Genomic DNA, 16,445 nt, shown 5'->3' on the forward strand with positions numbered 1-16,445 from the left:
TCAGAGATCGGCTTCGGCAGCTGTGGTTCAGATACAACCTTTCAACACAAAAACAGGCAGGAAACAGGATATGTTGTATTAAGGTTTGTGAGATGTACATGTGTCTCAATGCTGGCTGAATATTGCACAATATATTGTTTCTCATCTGTGTCACTATCCCGCCACACAACATATTTGTTGAGTGTAGTTTACAGCAGAGCTGCCAGAATCAGCAGAGAATCACAAGAGAGGCCAAATATCATGAGCTGCCTCTGTTCAGGCAGTAGGGATCGATATGGTACATTTCTTACTAAGTAAAAAATCAAGGTGACATTTTCTCACATCTCATGTGCAGAAAGGATACAGGTAATTACAGTTGAGTAATGTTGCACTGTCAAACAAACTCACTACTCATATATGTACTTTTACCCAGGGACGTTGTTAAGCCTATTTTAGGGGCGCTGAATCTACCCAAAATGTTCTTAAGCACCCATAAATGATACTAAGAACAACAAAAACAATTTGGTTAATCAATAACTGTATCCCCATTCATTTAGACCCAACAAATGATCCGTGTCCAGCTACAAAACAATAGACGGAAAGTCCAAAGTTAGACAAAGTACAAGTTAGCACAAAGAGTAGTTGTGCTGTCAAGATGACGCACCGCACCGTCTTGTTGCCTTGGTGTGAACCGGAGCGTTGCATGTAACTGGATCCATCTCTTTGTTACTCTTTGGTCTGAACTCACTATGCATCCTCCCGCCCACACACACCAATACACACGCCAATGGTGAAAGGAAGACACACAAAGTGTTACAGAGTCAAATTGTAAGTTGTTTTTAATTACCTGCTTACCTTTAACTACATTGTCTTGAGCAAAAGGAAAGCTATCCAGATATTTTGGATTGCTATGGTCTGTATGGTTTGTATTGTATACAAACTATGGTCTAACTTGAGTGAACGAGCAAAACACAAGAAACAGTTAACTTAGAAAGCTAATCACAACTCTTCATTCCTTGCCAATAATATAGCCTATCTCTAGTAGGTATATTCTAAAATAATAGCAATCCCCATAGAGTGTTGTTGTCACTGTACCCTAAATGCCATAGGGTCCCTGTTGAGGCTGCTGTACCATTGTATCCTTCAATTCATTGAGCAGATGAGACGGATATTTGAAGATATTTCGACAGAAAGGAAGAGCAGCCGGAGATTGAGAGGCCAGTTGATTCTGAGGGAGCCAGTGTGATTGAGGTCAGTAGTGGTCTATGGGTCCGAGGATTGTTTTGTTTTCTACTAACAATAAGCATTTGTTGGCAGGTTTAGGCACTATGCAGATATATAATTATATTTATTATATATGCTAGCTACATTCTAACCAATTCAATTGGTTAGACTATAGCTAGCATATCAATCAATCTAACTTTCTGCATTCTGATAAACTAAATAAATATGTAGATGTTACCCAAAGGTAAGCTAAAGATGAGCACATGCCAACAGATACACATGTGAAAATAAAATGAAAGCAATCCTACACACACTATGTATACACTAAATTGTTACACCAAATCTTTTTATTCCTTCCGCCATCAGGTGATCATCAGTATTTACACAGTAGCCACTTTAGATAGGATCCGTATCAAAAGCTTACACGATAAAGTATGCAGTGATGCCTATTTTTTGCTATCACTTTCTATGATAAAGCTATTACTTTATCATACATTGACATGAGCAGACAGATTTTGTCATTGCTCACAGAAGAACTCATCAGGAACAAAGTCTGGTCTAAGTAAATCCTCCCATGCAGCTTTGATGTGTGTAAAAGTTAACATTACAACAACTTTTGTTGAACAGAGTAGAAATGGAAGAAGAGGATACGTCTGTCTGTTTTTACTTGTTAACATCTTGGTTTGTTGACTGTTGACATAAGTGTAGCTCTAATACAGTAACAACACATGTGAGTGCAAAGATTTTGCAAACACAAGTTACAAGTACCCCGGGGGCTAAGCAGAGCCGCAGCAGAGCTGCTGATTTTACTTCTACAAGCCCCAGTTCATCACAAAAACAGCTATCCATCCTCAAAGCAGCATTTCTGAATAATTGAAATAAAACGCCTCCTCCTGTGAAGCTTCTGCAGTATACTTGAACTTGTTTAAAAAGTGGACTGGCCCTTATCTTTCAATCCTAGTGACGTCCCTACTTTTAACAATTATACCTTTGATTATGGTTTATTTTGTGCCATTTTTGACACACGTTTGGCCAAATAAGTCCCGACAAATGAGAGATATTTAAATTCGGAGACATTTTTCTTTATTTTAACTTTTTAAAGATCAGTGGTTATGGGACATCATAAATTGAGGCAATGTTGAGATAAAAAAATCCCTCTTTTATAATACAATGCATTCTCTCTCAGTTGTTCAAATTAATCTGAGAATGTAAGTGTCTTCTGAAGCAGCACAACAAAAAAATTCCAGTAACTGGAAGTTATGTACCAATTTTGCTTTGTACCAGACACTGACTTAGGAGTGAAATGGACAAATAAGCAGTCTAAACTTTCAACGTTTTTTTTAAATTAAAACTTCACTGACCTTAAACTGCTGATCTTTTTTTTTAAAGTCGGCAACAATCAATCCACTCAGACGGTTTACCAATTTCCATCTATTGTACACCTTGCCTGCTCTACTGTTAACTCCCAAGCTTCTCTCTTTGCTTGAAGACTGTGTGTGGAGAGCGAACCTTAAAAGTAGATATATTGAGTAAGAGTGTTCATTGGGGAGAAAACCCAGTGACAACAGGAAGTCAGCTTGAGCTTAGTGGGTGGCCATGTGGCTGTAGTTCCTTGCCTGCTACACATTGTATTCTGAGACATGCACGCCAGCTTTTATGGAAAAATGGTGTGACACAGCAACAACACAGCTCATTGACAGAAATGTAGTGCCTCGTTATAAAAGAGGCAAAAAGTGGATAGCATGAAGCCACAAAATGTTGAGAAACTGATGGCATAATGTTCGAGGAAGAGCAGGATTGAACAGCACAAAAGATAGTCATGGGGGTGAAAAAGTGAGGGGGTGATTGTTATTCCAGTGAACTGTCAGGATCTTGTTGATACATGAGTGTTAAATCCTTCCTCTATCATGTGCAGTGTCTGTTTTCTTTCACCAGACATCTTTGCAGATTTACAGCATATTCCTCTTTCCATATAAACCAGATTGCAACTGAGTTAGCAAATTAGGCAATATTAAAACATTCCAGGTCGGGATTTTCTATTTAAAGCTGCACTAATCAATATTTCCATAATAACAACAGATCAAATGACATCCTATAGAGAATTATTACTAATCTCTGCAGCTCCCATGAGCTATAGTGGTCTAGCATCCTTAGCTTATTGTTTTCATTTTACGGCCAACGACCTTACTGTTTTGATTCACTCTCACTGTGTTTCATCATTCCAGCCAAACAAGGCAGCTATTTTCAGTGAAGAAAGTTCCCATAAACTCCCTGTGCAACTGCCCCAAAAAATAAATTCATGAAGCTTTGCAGTTTTTCTCAGTTGCTTTGGCACATTTCTCGAATCATCCCTAACATTTGCAGAACAGTAAGTGCATTTCTCCAAACAATTTGTACAACAGCAGCACACGATGGATTACCCGCAAAACCTATGGAGCTAGAATAGTGACAGCAACCTGTGGTATTGAAAATAAAATTTGGCATTGAAACAACAAATATTGGCATTGAAAACTGTTGAACTGAAGTATAAAACACAAACATCAAAAAGTAATAATCTCATAATCCTATGATATTATTTCACTTTGACGTTTGTTTGCATCATGACGGGTTTTTCAATGTCAATTTAAATTTTTTATTGATGTCCGTGTTTTTTCAAAGACAGTTTTTTTTTTTACGTTGTCAAGATTTTTACAATGTCACTGTTTTCAGTTTCAACTTTCTGTCACTGTTTTGGCGTAGGGAGGAGGGGCCTGAGGGGAGGGACAAAGGGGGCGTGGCTTGTGGAAATTTACATAGGCTGCTGGCGAGAGACCACACATCCAGACGAATCCTGCCATTTTTTCACACAGAAGCAGGCTGGTTTAATGTTAACTTTTAATGTAGCTTGTCAGTGAATGCGTCCAGCCTTTTAGTGAGTGTGTGATTTGCCTAGAAACCTATTATGTGAAAAAATGGCCAATATGAACAGACTTACTTGAGATTTGGAGGTTCCAGGTGAAAGTGTGGAAGACATTGCAGATATGCGGTTTTAACAACTCTGGGAGGATTCGTTTGGAGGTGTGGTCTCTCGCCAGTAGCCTCTGTAAGTTACCCGCAAGCCACGCCCCATTTATCCCTCCTCTCAGGCCCCTCCTCCTTATGCCAAAACAGTGACAGAAAGTTGAAACTGAAAACGGTGACATTGTAAAAATCTTGACAGCGTAAAAAAAAAAAACTGTCACTGAAAAGACACGGACATCAAGAAAAAATTTAAATTGACATTGAAAACCCCATCATGATGCAAACAAAATCAAAATGAAATGAAATAATATCATAGGATTATACGATCATTACTTTGATGTTTTATACTTCAGTTCAACAGTTTTCAATGCCAATATTTGTTGTTTCAATGCCAAATTTTATTTTCAATACCACAAGTTACTGTCACTGTTCTAGCTCCATACAAAACCCCCTTACTTGCTTAAAATTCTTAGCCGAGTTTGCTATGCAGTCTTGTAAAACGTCTTGGCTCATTTTTTCTGTATCGCATGACATGATCTGTCAGCAAATTACAGTTCAAACAGTAAAATTGTGAAAGTAAATCTTTTTAAATCTCCTGCAATCATTCTACCACAAACTTTGTACTGTTGAAATTGATGTACGCCATACAGAAAAAGTCCAGCTTTCAGCCTTTTCAATCATTGTCATCAAAACCTTGGCCACAGTTTATGGATCTTGTCAAAGCACACAAAGCAAACACATCAGTGTGAATGATATAAAAATAACGTCAAGTGTCTCTTATGTCAACAATGTCCCTTTAGGATACGGCAAAATGTTCTTGGATCAGTATGCCCGGTGACATCTCTTTTAAAGTTGGTAACAGTCTCATTTTGAGTAGGGATTCACATTAGCTGCTGAATCTTGTCTTTATTGCCAGGAACCAGCTGTGCATGATGAACCCTGATGACGTTTTTGCAACAGGAATTTTTACAACCAGAGGAACAACACCAGCTTCAAGCCTGCTGAATTGTGTGTCCTCTAGCTACCATTCTTTACTGGTTTGGTAATAGAGTAGAGTTGGTAACACAGTATGGATCTTTGTCCTTTGGCACGATAGCATCTGCTTCTTTGTCTTTTTCCCGGCTGTTCTGGCTGTTTTGTCGGCTCTTCCTAGTGGCCGAGTCAAGCCCAGTGCCCTCAAACAAGCGTGCCATGAACGCCAGCCCCTCTCGACGGATGTAGGACTTTCCTGCAAAGAAGTAGAGCACTGGGTTGGCACAGCTGCTGATGAAGGCTATAGCAGACGTGACTGCTCGGCTCTTGTGCCATATTGCATTGAGTCTGAAGAGTGGAGAAGTAAGAGAGATTTCATCAGAGACAAATGACTGACTATATATTACACAGTATTTTACTTAACATGGGAATAATACAGTGTACACATATTATGAGTCAGGTCAGTGGTTTCCACCTGTTCCAAGTGTGTTAAGCCAAGCTCCATCCTTCCTTACGTCTAACTCACGATAATAAGCAAGTAATTTGAACATACCTTTCAATAACTCAAATCAAAAATAAATGGTCAATTGACAGTTATTCAAAAGTTATGTTAAGAGTTATTTTACCGTTAACAAACAATTAAACGATAATTAGTAAAGTTTACTTATTATAAGTAATGCTAAAACTTTATTTAACAGGGTATTGTTGCAAACATCATAAAAATCAATCAAAATCAATCAAAAAACAAACAATTTGTAAACCATTAGGAAATATCATTTGGATGCTTTTCTAAATTTGCAACTGATTATTATATTAGCTGGTAATGTTTCATAAATATAACGTAAAGCTTCAATAAACAAACTCAACAATCGTCTCTTTTAGAGATCAACAAAACATATTTAATGGAGGCAAATGCTTATTTGCTGCTTAATCACTTACTAATCAAATTATTTTAAGCATTAGTTGTAACTTTATCATAGCCATCCAAATGATGTTAATAGATGGTTTACAAAACAATAAATAACCATTAACACAGTTTTAACGATCTAGATGAATAAACAAATGATTTGGTATTACACAAAACTAATGATAAGATAACATCAATTACAACACTACTAATGATAAGTACACTTTATAAGTCAAAAGTTCATTGTTTGTTAACAGTAAAAGAACTATTAACAAAGTCTAAAAAACTATCAAATAATCCATTTATTAATGATGGTTATGGTAGAGTGGTATCAATAAGTTTAATACGTTTTATCAAATACTTGTGTAAAGTTTGTGACACCAATTATTGATCTGTTTAAAAAAAGAAATGCATGCGATGGTAAGTAGCATCACTTACACGTCTTTTACGTTGCCCTCTGGATACAAAGCCCATGTTACCTGAGGACAACAACACAATTGCTAAGTTAATAAGAGAAAACTTAAGTAATGATCAGCAACCTTTTTTAATAAATCACATTAAACCTGGATGCATGATGAATGCATGTACTCTATATCGATAATGTTTGGAGCGATGTGTTACTTGTAAAAACAGAATGTAAGACGTACTTGCACCATGTTGATGAGGTGGTAGGGTAACCAAAAGAGGCAGAAGGTTAACACGATGGCCAGGATGAGATTCTCACTGTGAATGCGACGGCGGAACCTTGTCTGTCGGATCCGTCGTAAGATGCAGATGTAGCTGACTACAATGGTCCCGTAGGGAATTAGAAACCCCAACACGAGCTCCAGCATGTACTGGAGGACCACCTGTCGTGGAAGATAAGAAGAGAAAATTAAATGTGATATTCTATCATTCAGCATGACATGAAATTAAATGCTGGCTGCCCCGGAAAGGCAGCAAGAGGTAAGTGTTTCAAAAAGTTGATTTAGGGAATTTATTATAGGGATTTAAAGAGAGAAAGGTCAGGAAAATTAGCAAAACAGTTTCGATGCTTTTCTCCATTGCATGTAGAATCAGTTTTGATCAACTTTACCTTCAAATAACGGGGTTTCTCTTTTCGGAGATTCACCCTGCTTCCATGATTTGTGCTAAGCTAGGACAGTCATATCCTGACTCCAGCTATCTAATAAGCATACAGCTGAGTGTGGTGTCGATCTTCTCCGTTAACTCTCAACAAGAAGGTGAAAAAGCACAGTTCTTTTTCTCTGAAATGTCAGAGCCTCCATGTGCTTCAGATGTTCCTTCTCAAGCCCATCGTACTGAACTATTGCATGCACTATACATTTGATTTTTGTTCAAGATTTAGAGGATTGTGCAACCTCGGTGGAGAGTGCTTAATTGGCATTACCAATATGAAGATAATCAGGTTTTTGTTCACTCACATGGCTGCTTTCCTCGTGGACTGGTTCGCACAACACGGTAGTCCCCTCCTGCTTCACATTTCTGAAGATTATTGCAGGAACAGAAGCGACAATCACCAGAATCCACAACACCACCAGCACCCGCAGTACACTCTTCCGGTTGGTGACAAGAGTGACGCGCCGCGGCCACAGCACTGCCACCAGCCTGTAGATGCTCATGAGCATGATGATCTGGATGGAGGCGTACATGTTGACCAGACACAGGTAGAAGAGGATCTTACACATCACATTCCCAAACACCCACTTCTTAAAAACCAGGTAGATGATGAAGAACGGGGTGAGAGCCATCAGAGAGCCGTCGGCAATAGCTAGGTTGAGGATGAGGAGCGTGGTGACAGAATACTTCTGGGCACGTGCCAGGACGCTCCAGATGATGAAGAGGTTTCCAGGGAAGCCCAGGAGAAAGACGAGGCTCAGGATGAGGGCGCCCATAGTGGTGCCAGTGCCGTCATACACAATGGTTGAGTTGGAGGATTCATTAAGGGAGGGGGAAATGTTTCTCTGGGCCATTGTTGTTACCTGCCAAAGAGAGAATATTGGTAAGTGTTGTTTTAAGGTTTACCTCAGTACATTTATTTCTACCCCTAATGTGAAAAAACAGAAAACTATAAGGAATAGTTTTTTTCTGTTCTTTTTAAAAATTTAAATGCTACCCTCAAATTGTTGCTTTTTAAAATGAATAATCAATATGAGACTTTGTTTTTTAAGGCAGTTTCTCAAAAAAGTAACTAGAATATGGAGGCATGACCTGACACCATCTTGCAAAATGAACAAAGAGAATTCAACAAATTGCATTGGTCAGATTGTCTGACTAACGAAGAGCCTCACCTCTGACTCATACTCCATGTTTTATCTGGCACAGGCCTCATTTTGACACACATGTACACATAACTGGAGAAAAGCGTGGGAGTGTGGTGCACGTGTAACAGGTTTAAACAGGGCTTCTTAATTCCTGAAAGACGAGACCAGACAAGAGTGGAGAGCAACTGTTACTGTGTTTATGTCAGTTTTTGAGCAATGGTTCAGTCTTAGATTTATAATATTTCTATTTCTCTTTAGGGCCCAATGAAGCAAGTTTATTTGTAGTACCATCCAAACAAAAAAGAAATATACACAATGTGACCAAAAGTATGTTGACATCCCTTTGGAAAATGAATCACAGTTACTCAACATTTGATCACCTTACTTCAGTAAAAGTTCAGGTCCTGGATCTTTAGTTATTGTTACCATTACTCCACAACATCATCAGAAAACATGATCACTTTATACAAAATGATGCATTGGTACACACGTCCGCTTAACGGTTCACATTAGCTCCATTTAGACCAACCACAACATAAACTGATTACTTCTACATTTAGGCATCAAAATGGTATATATGAAATCCAGTTATATGATTTTTTCTGAAGTAAATAAAGATAATAATAGCTTTGAAAAGTGGCTGGAGTTTACTTGCATCAGTTCCATAAAGTGTGTGTTTGTAGATACAGAGAATGCAACTTCACCATATTTGGCATAGACACAGGACAAAGGTGCATTAGAGAGACATGCAATAAAATCCTATTAGATAATGAAAACAATTAAATAGGTAAATTAGGAAACAAATAATTTAAATGCACCAATAAAATAATAACACTCTTACTTCAAAAAACAGAAGACTATGTGGCCAGGAAAAGGTGTGCTTTTACTTTTTTAAAATAAAAAAATAAAAATATAGACCATGCCAGCAAAACCTAAAGACAAAGACATGTAAAGATCTATGCTGAAGATGTTATAGTAATACATTCACCGCAGGTGCACTCCTAACCAAGTCTTTTTTTACCATTTTTATTTTGAATGGAGACAATTAAAGTTTAATTTCCTGTTTCCTGTTTTTATTTGTACCAGCAGAGCTGTACAACTATGTCATAGTGACCACTATAAAACCTGACTGACTCAAAAGGCTGTTTGTGTGTATTGTGTGACTAACACACACACCTAGGGAACTAGGTTCCTACAAAGGAAACTTATGCATAATATAATTGTAATACACAACAAATTAAGTAGCACAAAACGCCATGTTGTTCATCTTTGAACAAATCACAGCTGTCAAATGAAAGTAACCATACTGTCAAAAGACCACATGAAAATACTTCAAGTAAAACTTCTCCCCATCCAACAGTAGCACACAGTGTAACAGCTGACTGCAGTGATTTGTTGTAACCACAGTGTTGTTGCCAGAAACTAACACAGAATCATGACTGAGAGACCGGAACACATGAACTTACCCAGTCATCGACTGTAAATCCCAACAGAAGAAAGAAGACACCCAGGGCCAGGAAATAATCTGATGTTACTGTCGATTTCTTCAGTTTCTTTTCACCCTTTACTCTTCCCGCGTTTCCCCCCCCCACCCACTCTCTCGCTCACTCTGTGATTGATTTTGTCACGCTTGCTCTAACATGTAGTATAGAAGAAAAGGTGTGCCCCTTGTTACCTGGCCTGCCTCTGTCCTGGCAGTCTGTCAACAGCAACTGTCTACCAAGGAATCCATTTGTGTAGTTTCGACTTAAAGGGCAAGTCAATTTTTTTTTTTACCTTATGGTGTCTCGCAATGCAGATTACTGCTTTATAATTCCATTATCGAAGTGCTGTTAATATTTTAGATATGTCTGAAAATCCAACTGTCCTACATGGCCCAAAGCATGTGGACTCACAAATGAATCTGCCATTCAGCCACAAGAGTATTAGCGTGCTCAGCCAATGATGTTGGGTAATAAGGCCTGAGTTGCTGTTGGAATTTCAGTCCATCCCAAAGGAGACGGATGAAGGTTAAGTCAGGGGTGTTGTTTTTACAAGAAAACATTTCTTCAATGACCTTGCTTTGTGTACAGGGGAATTGTCACGGTGAAATGGGGGGCCTTCCCTAAATTGTTGAAACAAAATTGGAAGCTCACCATTGTCTAAAACATCATTGTATGCTGTTAAAACCATTGATTGTAAAATGAGGGGACAGAGCATGTGTGACGTCACCCATTGGTTTGTGGAGATCTGCTATGAGTCATTGAGTGACGATTTCAGACGAGAGGGAGGAGTGAGGGAAGGGCCCTTACACTCTTTGATGTTACACACGATTACCGGCAACCACATCACAGCCACACCTTAAAACACTCCCTGCTTTATCGCAGATTTAAAAATAAACAAGACCATAATTCAAAACATGATCATCATTCTGTGTTGCAGAAGAATAAAAATTAGCAATTCGGATCATACACTCATTATGAAAATGTTTACTGAGGTGACAAATCAAGTGAGCAGTGGATCACTTTCTCAAAGACTTCTGTAGAAACCATCCTCCCTTTGCAACCACACATGTCGCCCTCTGCTGTAATTCATACAGAATGCATGTTTAAGGCACTTCTGCATTTGAACCAGATGATTTGTCCATTGACATACAGTCTGTGATTAAAACTCTACACAGAATTGACCAACTCAGGACTCTTGATGAGACACTGCTAGCTGCATAAACCAGATACAATCTTCTATAAACAATTCAATGTAGTTTTATTTTTTAAAGCACGATCCATACTCAGGACATTACAATGAATGTTTACAGTTAAAGATATTTTACATTTGGCTTTCAAGTAAATGTTCAACATATTTCAGACCACTCTCACTTGCAATAACTTGCAAGCTGCCATTTCTTCTTGCTAGTGATGAAAATCCATCTAAATGAGTCATTCTCAGCTAATTTTTTACAACGCCAATAAATCAGTCTATAACAAAGCATAAGAAACAACATTAAAAAGTGATTATAAAAGAAAGATCACTTGGAGCGGTCATGGAGCTGTTAACTAAATACTTGGTCTTTTTTGTTTAGTTTTTAGGGCTGTCAAGATGTTGGACAGCTTTTCCATGAAAGACAATTGCTGCATGTATATTCCAGCCCAAGCCCAGGATGTAGAGGCTTTGTAAACTTGGTCTGGACTTAGTGGAGCAGGACCATTGGGTAAAAGACTAGATAAAAACACAGAGTGCCTGCTTTATAATCCAAAACACTAATCCTTTTGGAGCAAGGGTTTGATACCCTCGTTTTTACATTACTCTGAAGGAACAAGTAACAATTTTCTTTGCTCTCTAGACTCCAGGACAGATGATCGTTCCCAAACTTTGACTCGTCTTGTATGCCACTGCTGCAGACATTGCGAGCATGCCACTCCACCTCACAGTAACATTGCTCTGGCAAACCCTCTCTGCACAGCGTCTGGGGAAATTTGGCCAACCTGTCTGAGGGAGTGGAGTAGGCTACGTGAGGGGGGAAGGCCTCCTCCATCAACTTGAATTGATATCACCTGTGTGCACAAGGAAACTGCACAGGGGCAGATACCAATTTTTCACACCAAGACCATTGTACCAGTCATGGTTTGTGCTAATTAGCTTGTGTATAGTGTTCATTATTGTCCTCTTTCAAAGTCTGAGAAAAAATGCATGTAACCCACAATACCATTAACACAGGTTGAGTCAAACTTTAAGACCAATTACAAGGCAAGACTAAGAACAATTAACCTTAATATTATTAAATGATAAAAATTAAAGGTAATTCAGGAACAATATGTCTGTGGCTGCATGTTTTCAGCTGCAGCTCTAACAAAGAAACCCTCCCTAGGCAACATATCCACACTGTGACTTGACCTCTGAACCAAAAAGGTTTTTGCATTACAAAATCACCAATATCTGTATCAAATGTATAATACATCACAAAGTAAATGCCAACATTGTATTTGTCTTGATGCACCTTATCTTTACTGGATGTAACAGAATATGTTCCAGTGGCCTCTGATTAAACAAAGTATTTTTTCTTGCTTAAGGGGGCCCTCTGTTGATCAGAGACTGCAGGTACTGAGTAAACATCCAGCTTCATTATAAAAAAAAAAATGGACCAATGAGAAAATATGTGAGCAATCAATGCTTTTATTGTAAAGTAACAGATTTAGATTTGGAGACAACATTCAACCCACCACTGTCTGATAAGTGAACAATTGCTCATACAATACCAATATTATATTATACCATATATATCTTAATTATATACATTTTATATGAATTCAATATGAGCCCACTCTTATGACTTGATTGAGATATTTTACAAATTATTTACAAATGAGTAATAACATTCTTCTCTTTAGTTAAAGCTGTATTCTTCAATTTTTGTTTTATTAACAATGGATAAAGTGACTATGTGTGCTGCGGAAGTTGTCGCTTGTTGTGTCAAACTTGCAAAGAATTATCACTTTTATTAATGACCCACAGCTGTTTTCATGAAATAAGCTTAAATAAACCCCACTGTATGCTACCAACCCAGCACCAAACAAACAGAAGTAGTGATTTACTGGTGAACAAAGTGGAAAATTTAGCCAAGTGCCTGAAATTTCCCTCCCGAGTTGGTGGAAAAAAAAAAACGCAAATAAAAGGAGAGTGAATGTTGGACTCCTATTAGCCAGCTGGCCATAAACACGACTGCATATGATTGCTTATGTTGCTCAGCATCTAGTAGATGTGTTAATGCTGTTTTTAATGTTTTCCGGTTCCGCTGATTCCAAGTGGCAAAGAAGTTTAAAGCTTAAAAGCAGCGTTTGCTTGGTTTATGACGGCTTTGGCTGCCATCTCTGCTGCCTCCATTGGTGATTTTGCTTCCTCAGCTGCCTGATATCCAATAACACCACCCATTGCTCCTCCTCCTACAGCAACGCCTCCCACTATCACTCCAGCAGCTACCAGTCCTGCTACCTCTGCGCCTCCTGCTGCTGCTGCCACCCCTTTTAACAGTGGAACTTGATTCACAAGTTGCTTTAACGATTGACAGTTTCGCAGGGCCATGATAACTAATTTAACCATATTTCCCACGCCAAAAAAAGCTCCCAGCAATGCTCCTGTGCCAGTACCTGCCAGTTGGATCAAAAACTTCTCAGCCACTTTGGTTTTTGCCATATTTCTGATCTCTTCCGGTGGCAAGTTTCTTGATGACTGTTTTATGATGTTTTCCTCTCTCTGTATTTCTTTCTCCACTTCTTGAAACACCATATTGGTGTAGCCTCCATTGTTTTCCATCACCATCTTGTCTATGGTGTTAAGCAGCTCATCCACCCGGACTTGGTTGCTCCTGTAGCTATTCAGCTGTTTGTTCTTCCAGTATTTATTATCCAGGACATTGCACCGGCCTCCGCACTTCTTCACCAGATCACTCAGATTCTCATTCTGACTGACAAACTCCTCAATTTTCATCCCTTTAGGGAGCTGTTCACCATGAGTGAAGACAATTACAGCATATTTTAAAGCATCTTCCGTGAAATACTGGCATATTTTATTGATGACAGCCTTCTCGTGCTCTGTGAATTTGTCCACTTTAAGCACAATGAGAAAAGCATGAGGCCCAGGAGCACACTCTGTGATACACCTCACTATCTTAGGCTTCATCTCCTCCTCAGACCTGTTTGCATCGAAGAAACCAGGAGTGTCGATCAAAGTGATGCTTTTTCCGTTGACACATCTAGTTTCACTTTGACATTCACTTGTTCCAGAGTTGGGAGTATGGTTTGTTTTGAACAATTCCTCTCCAAATATGGTGTTGGCTAGGTTACTTTTCCCAGAACCAGTTTTCCCGAGCAGGACAATCCTCCTTGCAGTTGACACTAGAAAAGATAAGAATGCCTCTGTAAAGTATGTTTGTCTCTAGCTTGATTGCTTTTTTAGCTTTTAAGCTTTGTCTTCTAATGCTTTTTGCGAACAAGAAACTAAGTGAAGGTAACTAAGTATTGAATTACAATTCTTTTCTGACACATAATACCTATGGGCAGCTATTTTTATGTCTGTATTTATTTATGTATGAATGTATGTTTGTTTTGTATGTTTCCTTTATTTCATTTGTGGGAGTCAGTATGACTGTATGTATTTATGTGTGTGTGTGTGTGTGTATATATATATATATATATATATATATATATATATATATATATATATATATATATATATACACACACACACACACACACACACACACACACACACACACATATATACACACACACACACACACACACACACAAACCCACCTTGGTCTGTTTGGTGAACATTTTTTGTACATCCTTTGAGTTGAAGAGCTTCCTGCACAGACTTGAAAGCCTGCAGAGAACAGGAAATAAATGTTTTAATATCAGTTTCAGTATTTACTCATCCGATGCAGGAAAATGTTAAATGAAGATTATGTTCATTGCTCAAGATTGACATTTATTTGTATTAATAAATCCAGCATTAATAAAATAGCATTATTTTTGACATGCTACTTTAATTGCACTCAATATAATTACCAAGATATTTGAACTTCTGAAGCCGTCACTGCAGCTTGCACACAAAGAAATCCAAATAAATTTAGAAATTACATTTTATCTACTGCTTGCTATATTTTGTGGAACTTGATCACTTGAACTTGAGTTTCATCGCGAATAGTCAGCGTTTATGGAACAATGCATTTCCAATACCTCACAAGACTCCACGTCGTTGGGGTGGATGACGATGCGGACCCGTAATGGCGTTCCGCTTGCTTGGTTCTGTCCAAACGCATGAACTTCTTCCAGTAGAACCCTGGCTACCACACTGTCAGGAAAACCTAGGGCAATCCCAGTTCCAAGGACAGGAAAGGCAACGGATCCAAACCCTCTTTTCTCACAGGAAGTTAGGATGTTGTTGATGCCCAATCTCAGAACCTGCAAAAGGTCAGAATTCAATGGTTTTTAAAGCTAGACAAAAATAAATGCTTTACTTTGGTGCACAAAACTGGGAAACAGCTCCTTCAACAAGAAGATAAGACGGAACTGAAAACACTCCTCTAATATTTCACCTGGACTGCACTTCCATCATGGTCATCGTCCCAGGGAATGAGGTTGAGGAAGAACACTGCATTAGATGGGAGTTCAGGCAAACCCTCCACCAGGACGGGGTCACCAGGCATTGTTTCTTTTTCTCCTGCTTCCTTTTTAAACTTTGCGGTCAGATGGGATCCAACCATTTTAAACAAAGTGTTTCCGACACGGGTAGAAAGATGCTCATGGCCAACCATGGGCGATACCAGGGCATCCACCTAGGAGGACAACAACCATGTGATGGATGTTTCACACAAATATATAGCTTATTTATTTTCTCATATCATTCCTAATTAAAGACATAAAAGTTATAAAAAAAACATCAATGTCTTCCTAAATCCAAAGCCCTTGTTTACAGGAACATCTGGTACAATGATGAACAATCATTTAGCCACTTGGCTTGAGATTGGTGACTGACAAAATGTGTGTAAAACACCACCTGGATACACAAAATGTAATAGGATCAGTCTTCAACTGAGCTTTGCTGTTAGAAAAATGCATTGGTCAAGCTGGCATAAATAGAGACAGCAGCACTTTAAATGCATATGATATTCAGTAGTTCTGTGTAATGTTGGAGCTACAAACTTGTTATTACAATTTCATGCCTGTCATATGGAAAAGCCCTTGTGGAAGTATCCGAAGCACGAGTCATTCTGCGGAGAGTGGTTCTAATCTTTCAATGAGCAGGTTTGATATATTTTCTTAAAACTCACAAAAAAGCATCTTACCTGCTGGGTCTCGATGGTTCCCTGAATGATCTCTACATTTACACCACCTCCGGGAGCTCCAGCAGTGGCTCCTCCTGCTGTGTCTTGGGCAGAATCGTCCATCTGGAAGCCCAGACCTCTTGGTGGACTGTTTCCAGTACTTATCTCTTGGAGAAGCCGGTCACACGCTTCCTGCATTGCCCTAACGACCTCTGCTCTGTTATCAATCAGGATAACTCTGCTCAGACTTCTCCCTCCTTGACTGCCAAACTTCTTAACAGCAGTAACAATAGCCTCA

The 16,445-nt window shown here is 38.8% G+C and overlaps 3 protein-coding genes across 4 annotated transcripts in view; all 3 read right to left on the bottom strand.

The window, feature by feature from the left end:
• The window catches only part of ltb4r (leukotriene B4 receptor), a 7,388-nt gene extending 4,195 nt beyond the window's left edge, over positions 1–3,193 (bottom strand). For both annotated transcript variants that reach the window (XM_034857184.1, XM_034857183.1), the window contains exon 1: positions 2,565–3,193. The gene's annotated coding sequence lies outside the window, so the exon portion shown is untranslated. The remainder of the gene's footprint in view (positions 1–2,564) is intronic.
• Positions 3,194–5,150: 1,957 nt separating this feature from the next.
• ltb4r2a (leukotriene B4 receptor 2a) lies at positions 5,151–9,040 on the bottom strand. Its single transcript, XM_034857186.1, is given in 6 exon segments — positions 5,151–5,253; positions 5,256–5,523; positions 6,521–6,561; positions 6,730–6,930; positions 7,507–8,064; positions 8,374–9,040. Coding segments are annotated over 6 exon segments (1,119 nt in total). The 5' UTR covers positions 8,392–9,040; the 3' UTR covers positions 5,151–5,220.
• A 3,796-nt stretch (positions 9,041–12,836) lies between these two features.
• On the bottom strand, positions 12,837–16,439 carry LOC117935025. Its single transcript, XM_034857137.1, has 5 exons — positions 16,169–16,439; positions 15,419–15,658; positions 15,060–15,284; positions 14,634–14,703; positions 12,837–14,213 (listed from the first exon to the last, which is right to left on the bottom strand). The coding sequence occupies exons 1-5, from the start codon at positions 16,343–16,345 to the stop codon at positions 13,138–13,140; spliced, it is 1,788 nt and encodes a 595-aa protein (XP_034713028.1). The 5' UTR covers positions 16,346–16,439; the 3' UTR covers positions 12,837–13,137.
• Positions 16,440–16,445: the final 6 nt, after the last annotated feature.

This window comes from Etheostoma cragini, chromosome 19 (genome assembly GCF_013103735.1).
Source record: "Etheostoma cragini isolate CJK2018 chromosome 19, CSU_Ecrag_1.0, whole genome shotgun sequence".
Lineage (NCBI taxonomy): Eukaryota > Metazoa > Chordata > Actinopteri > Perciformes > Percidae > Etheostoma > Etheostoma cragini.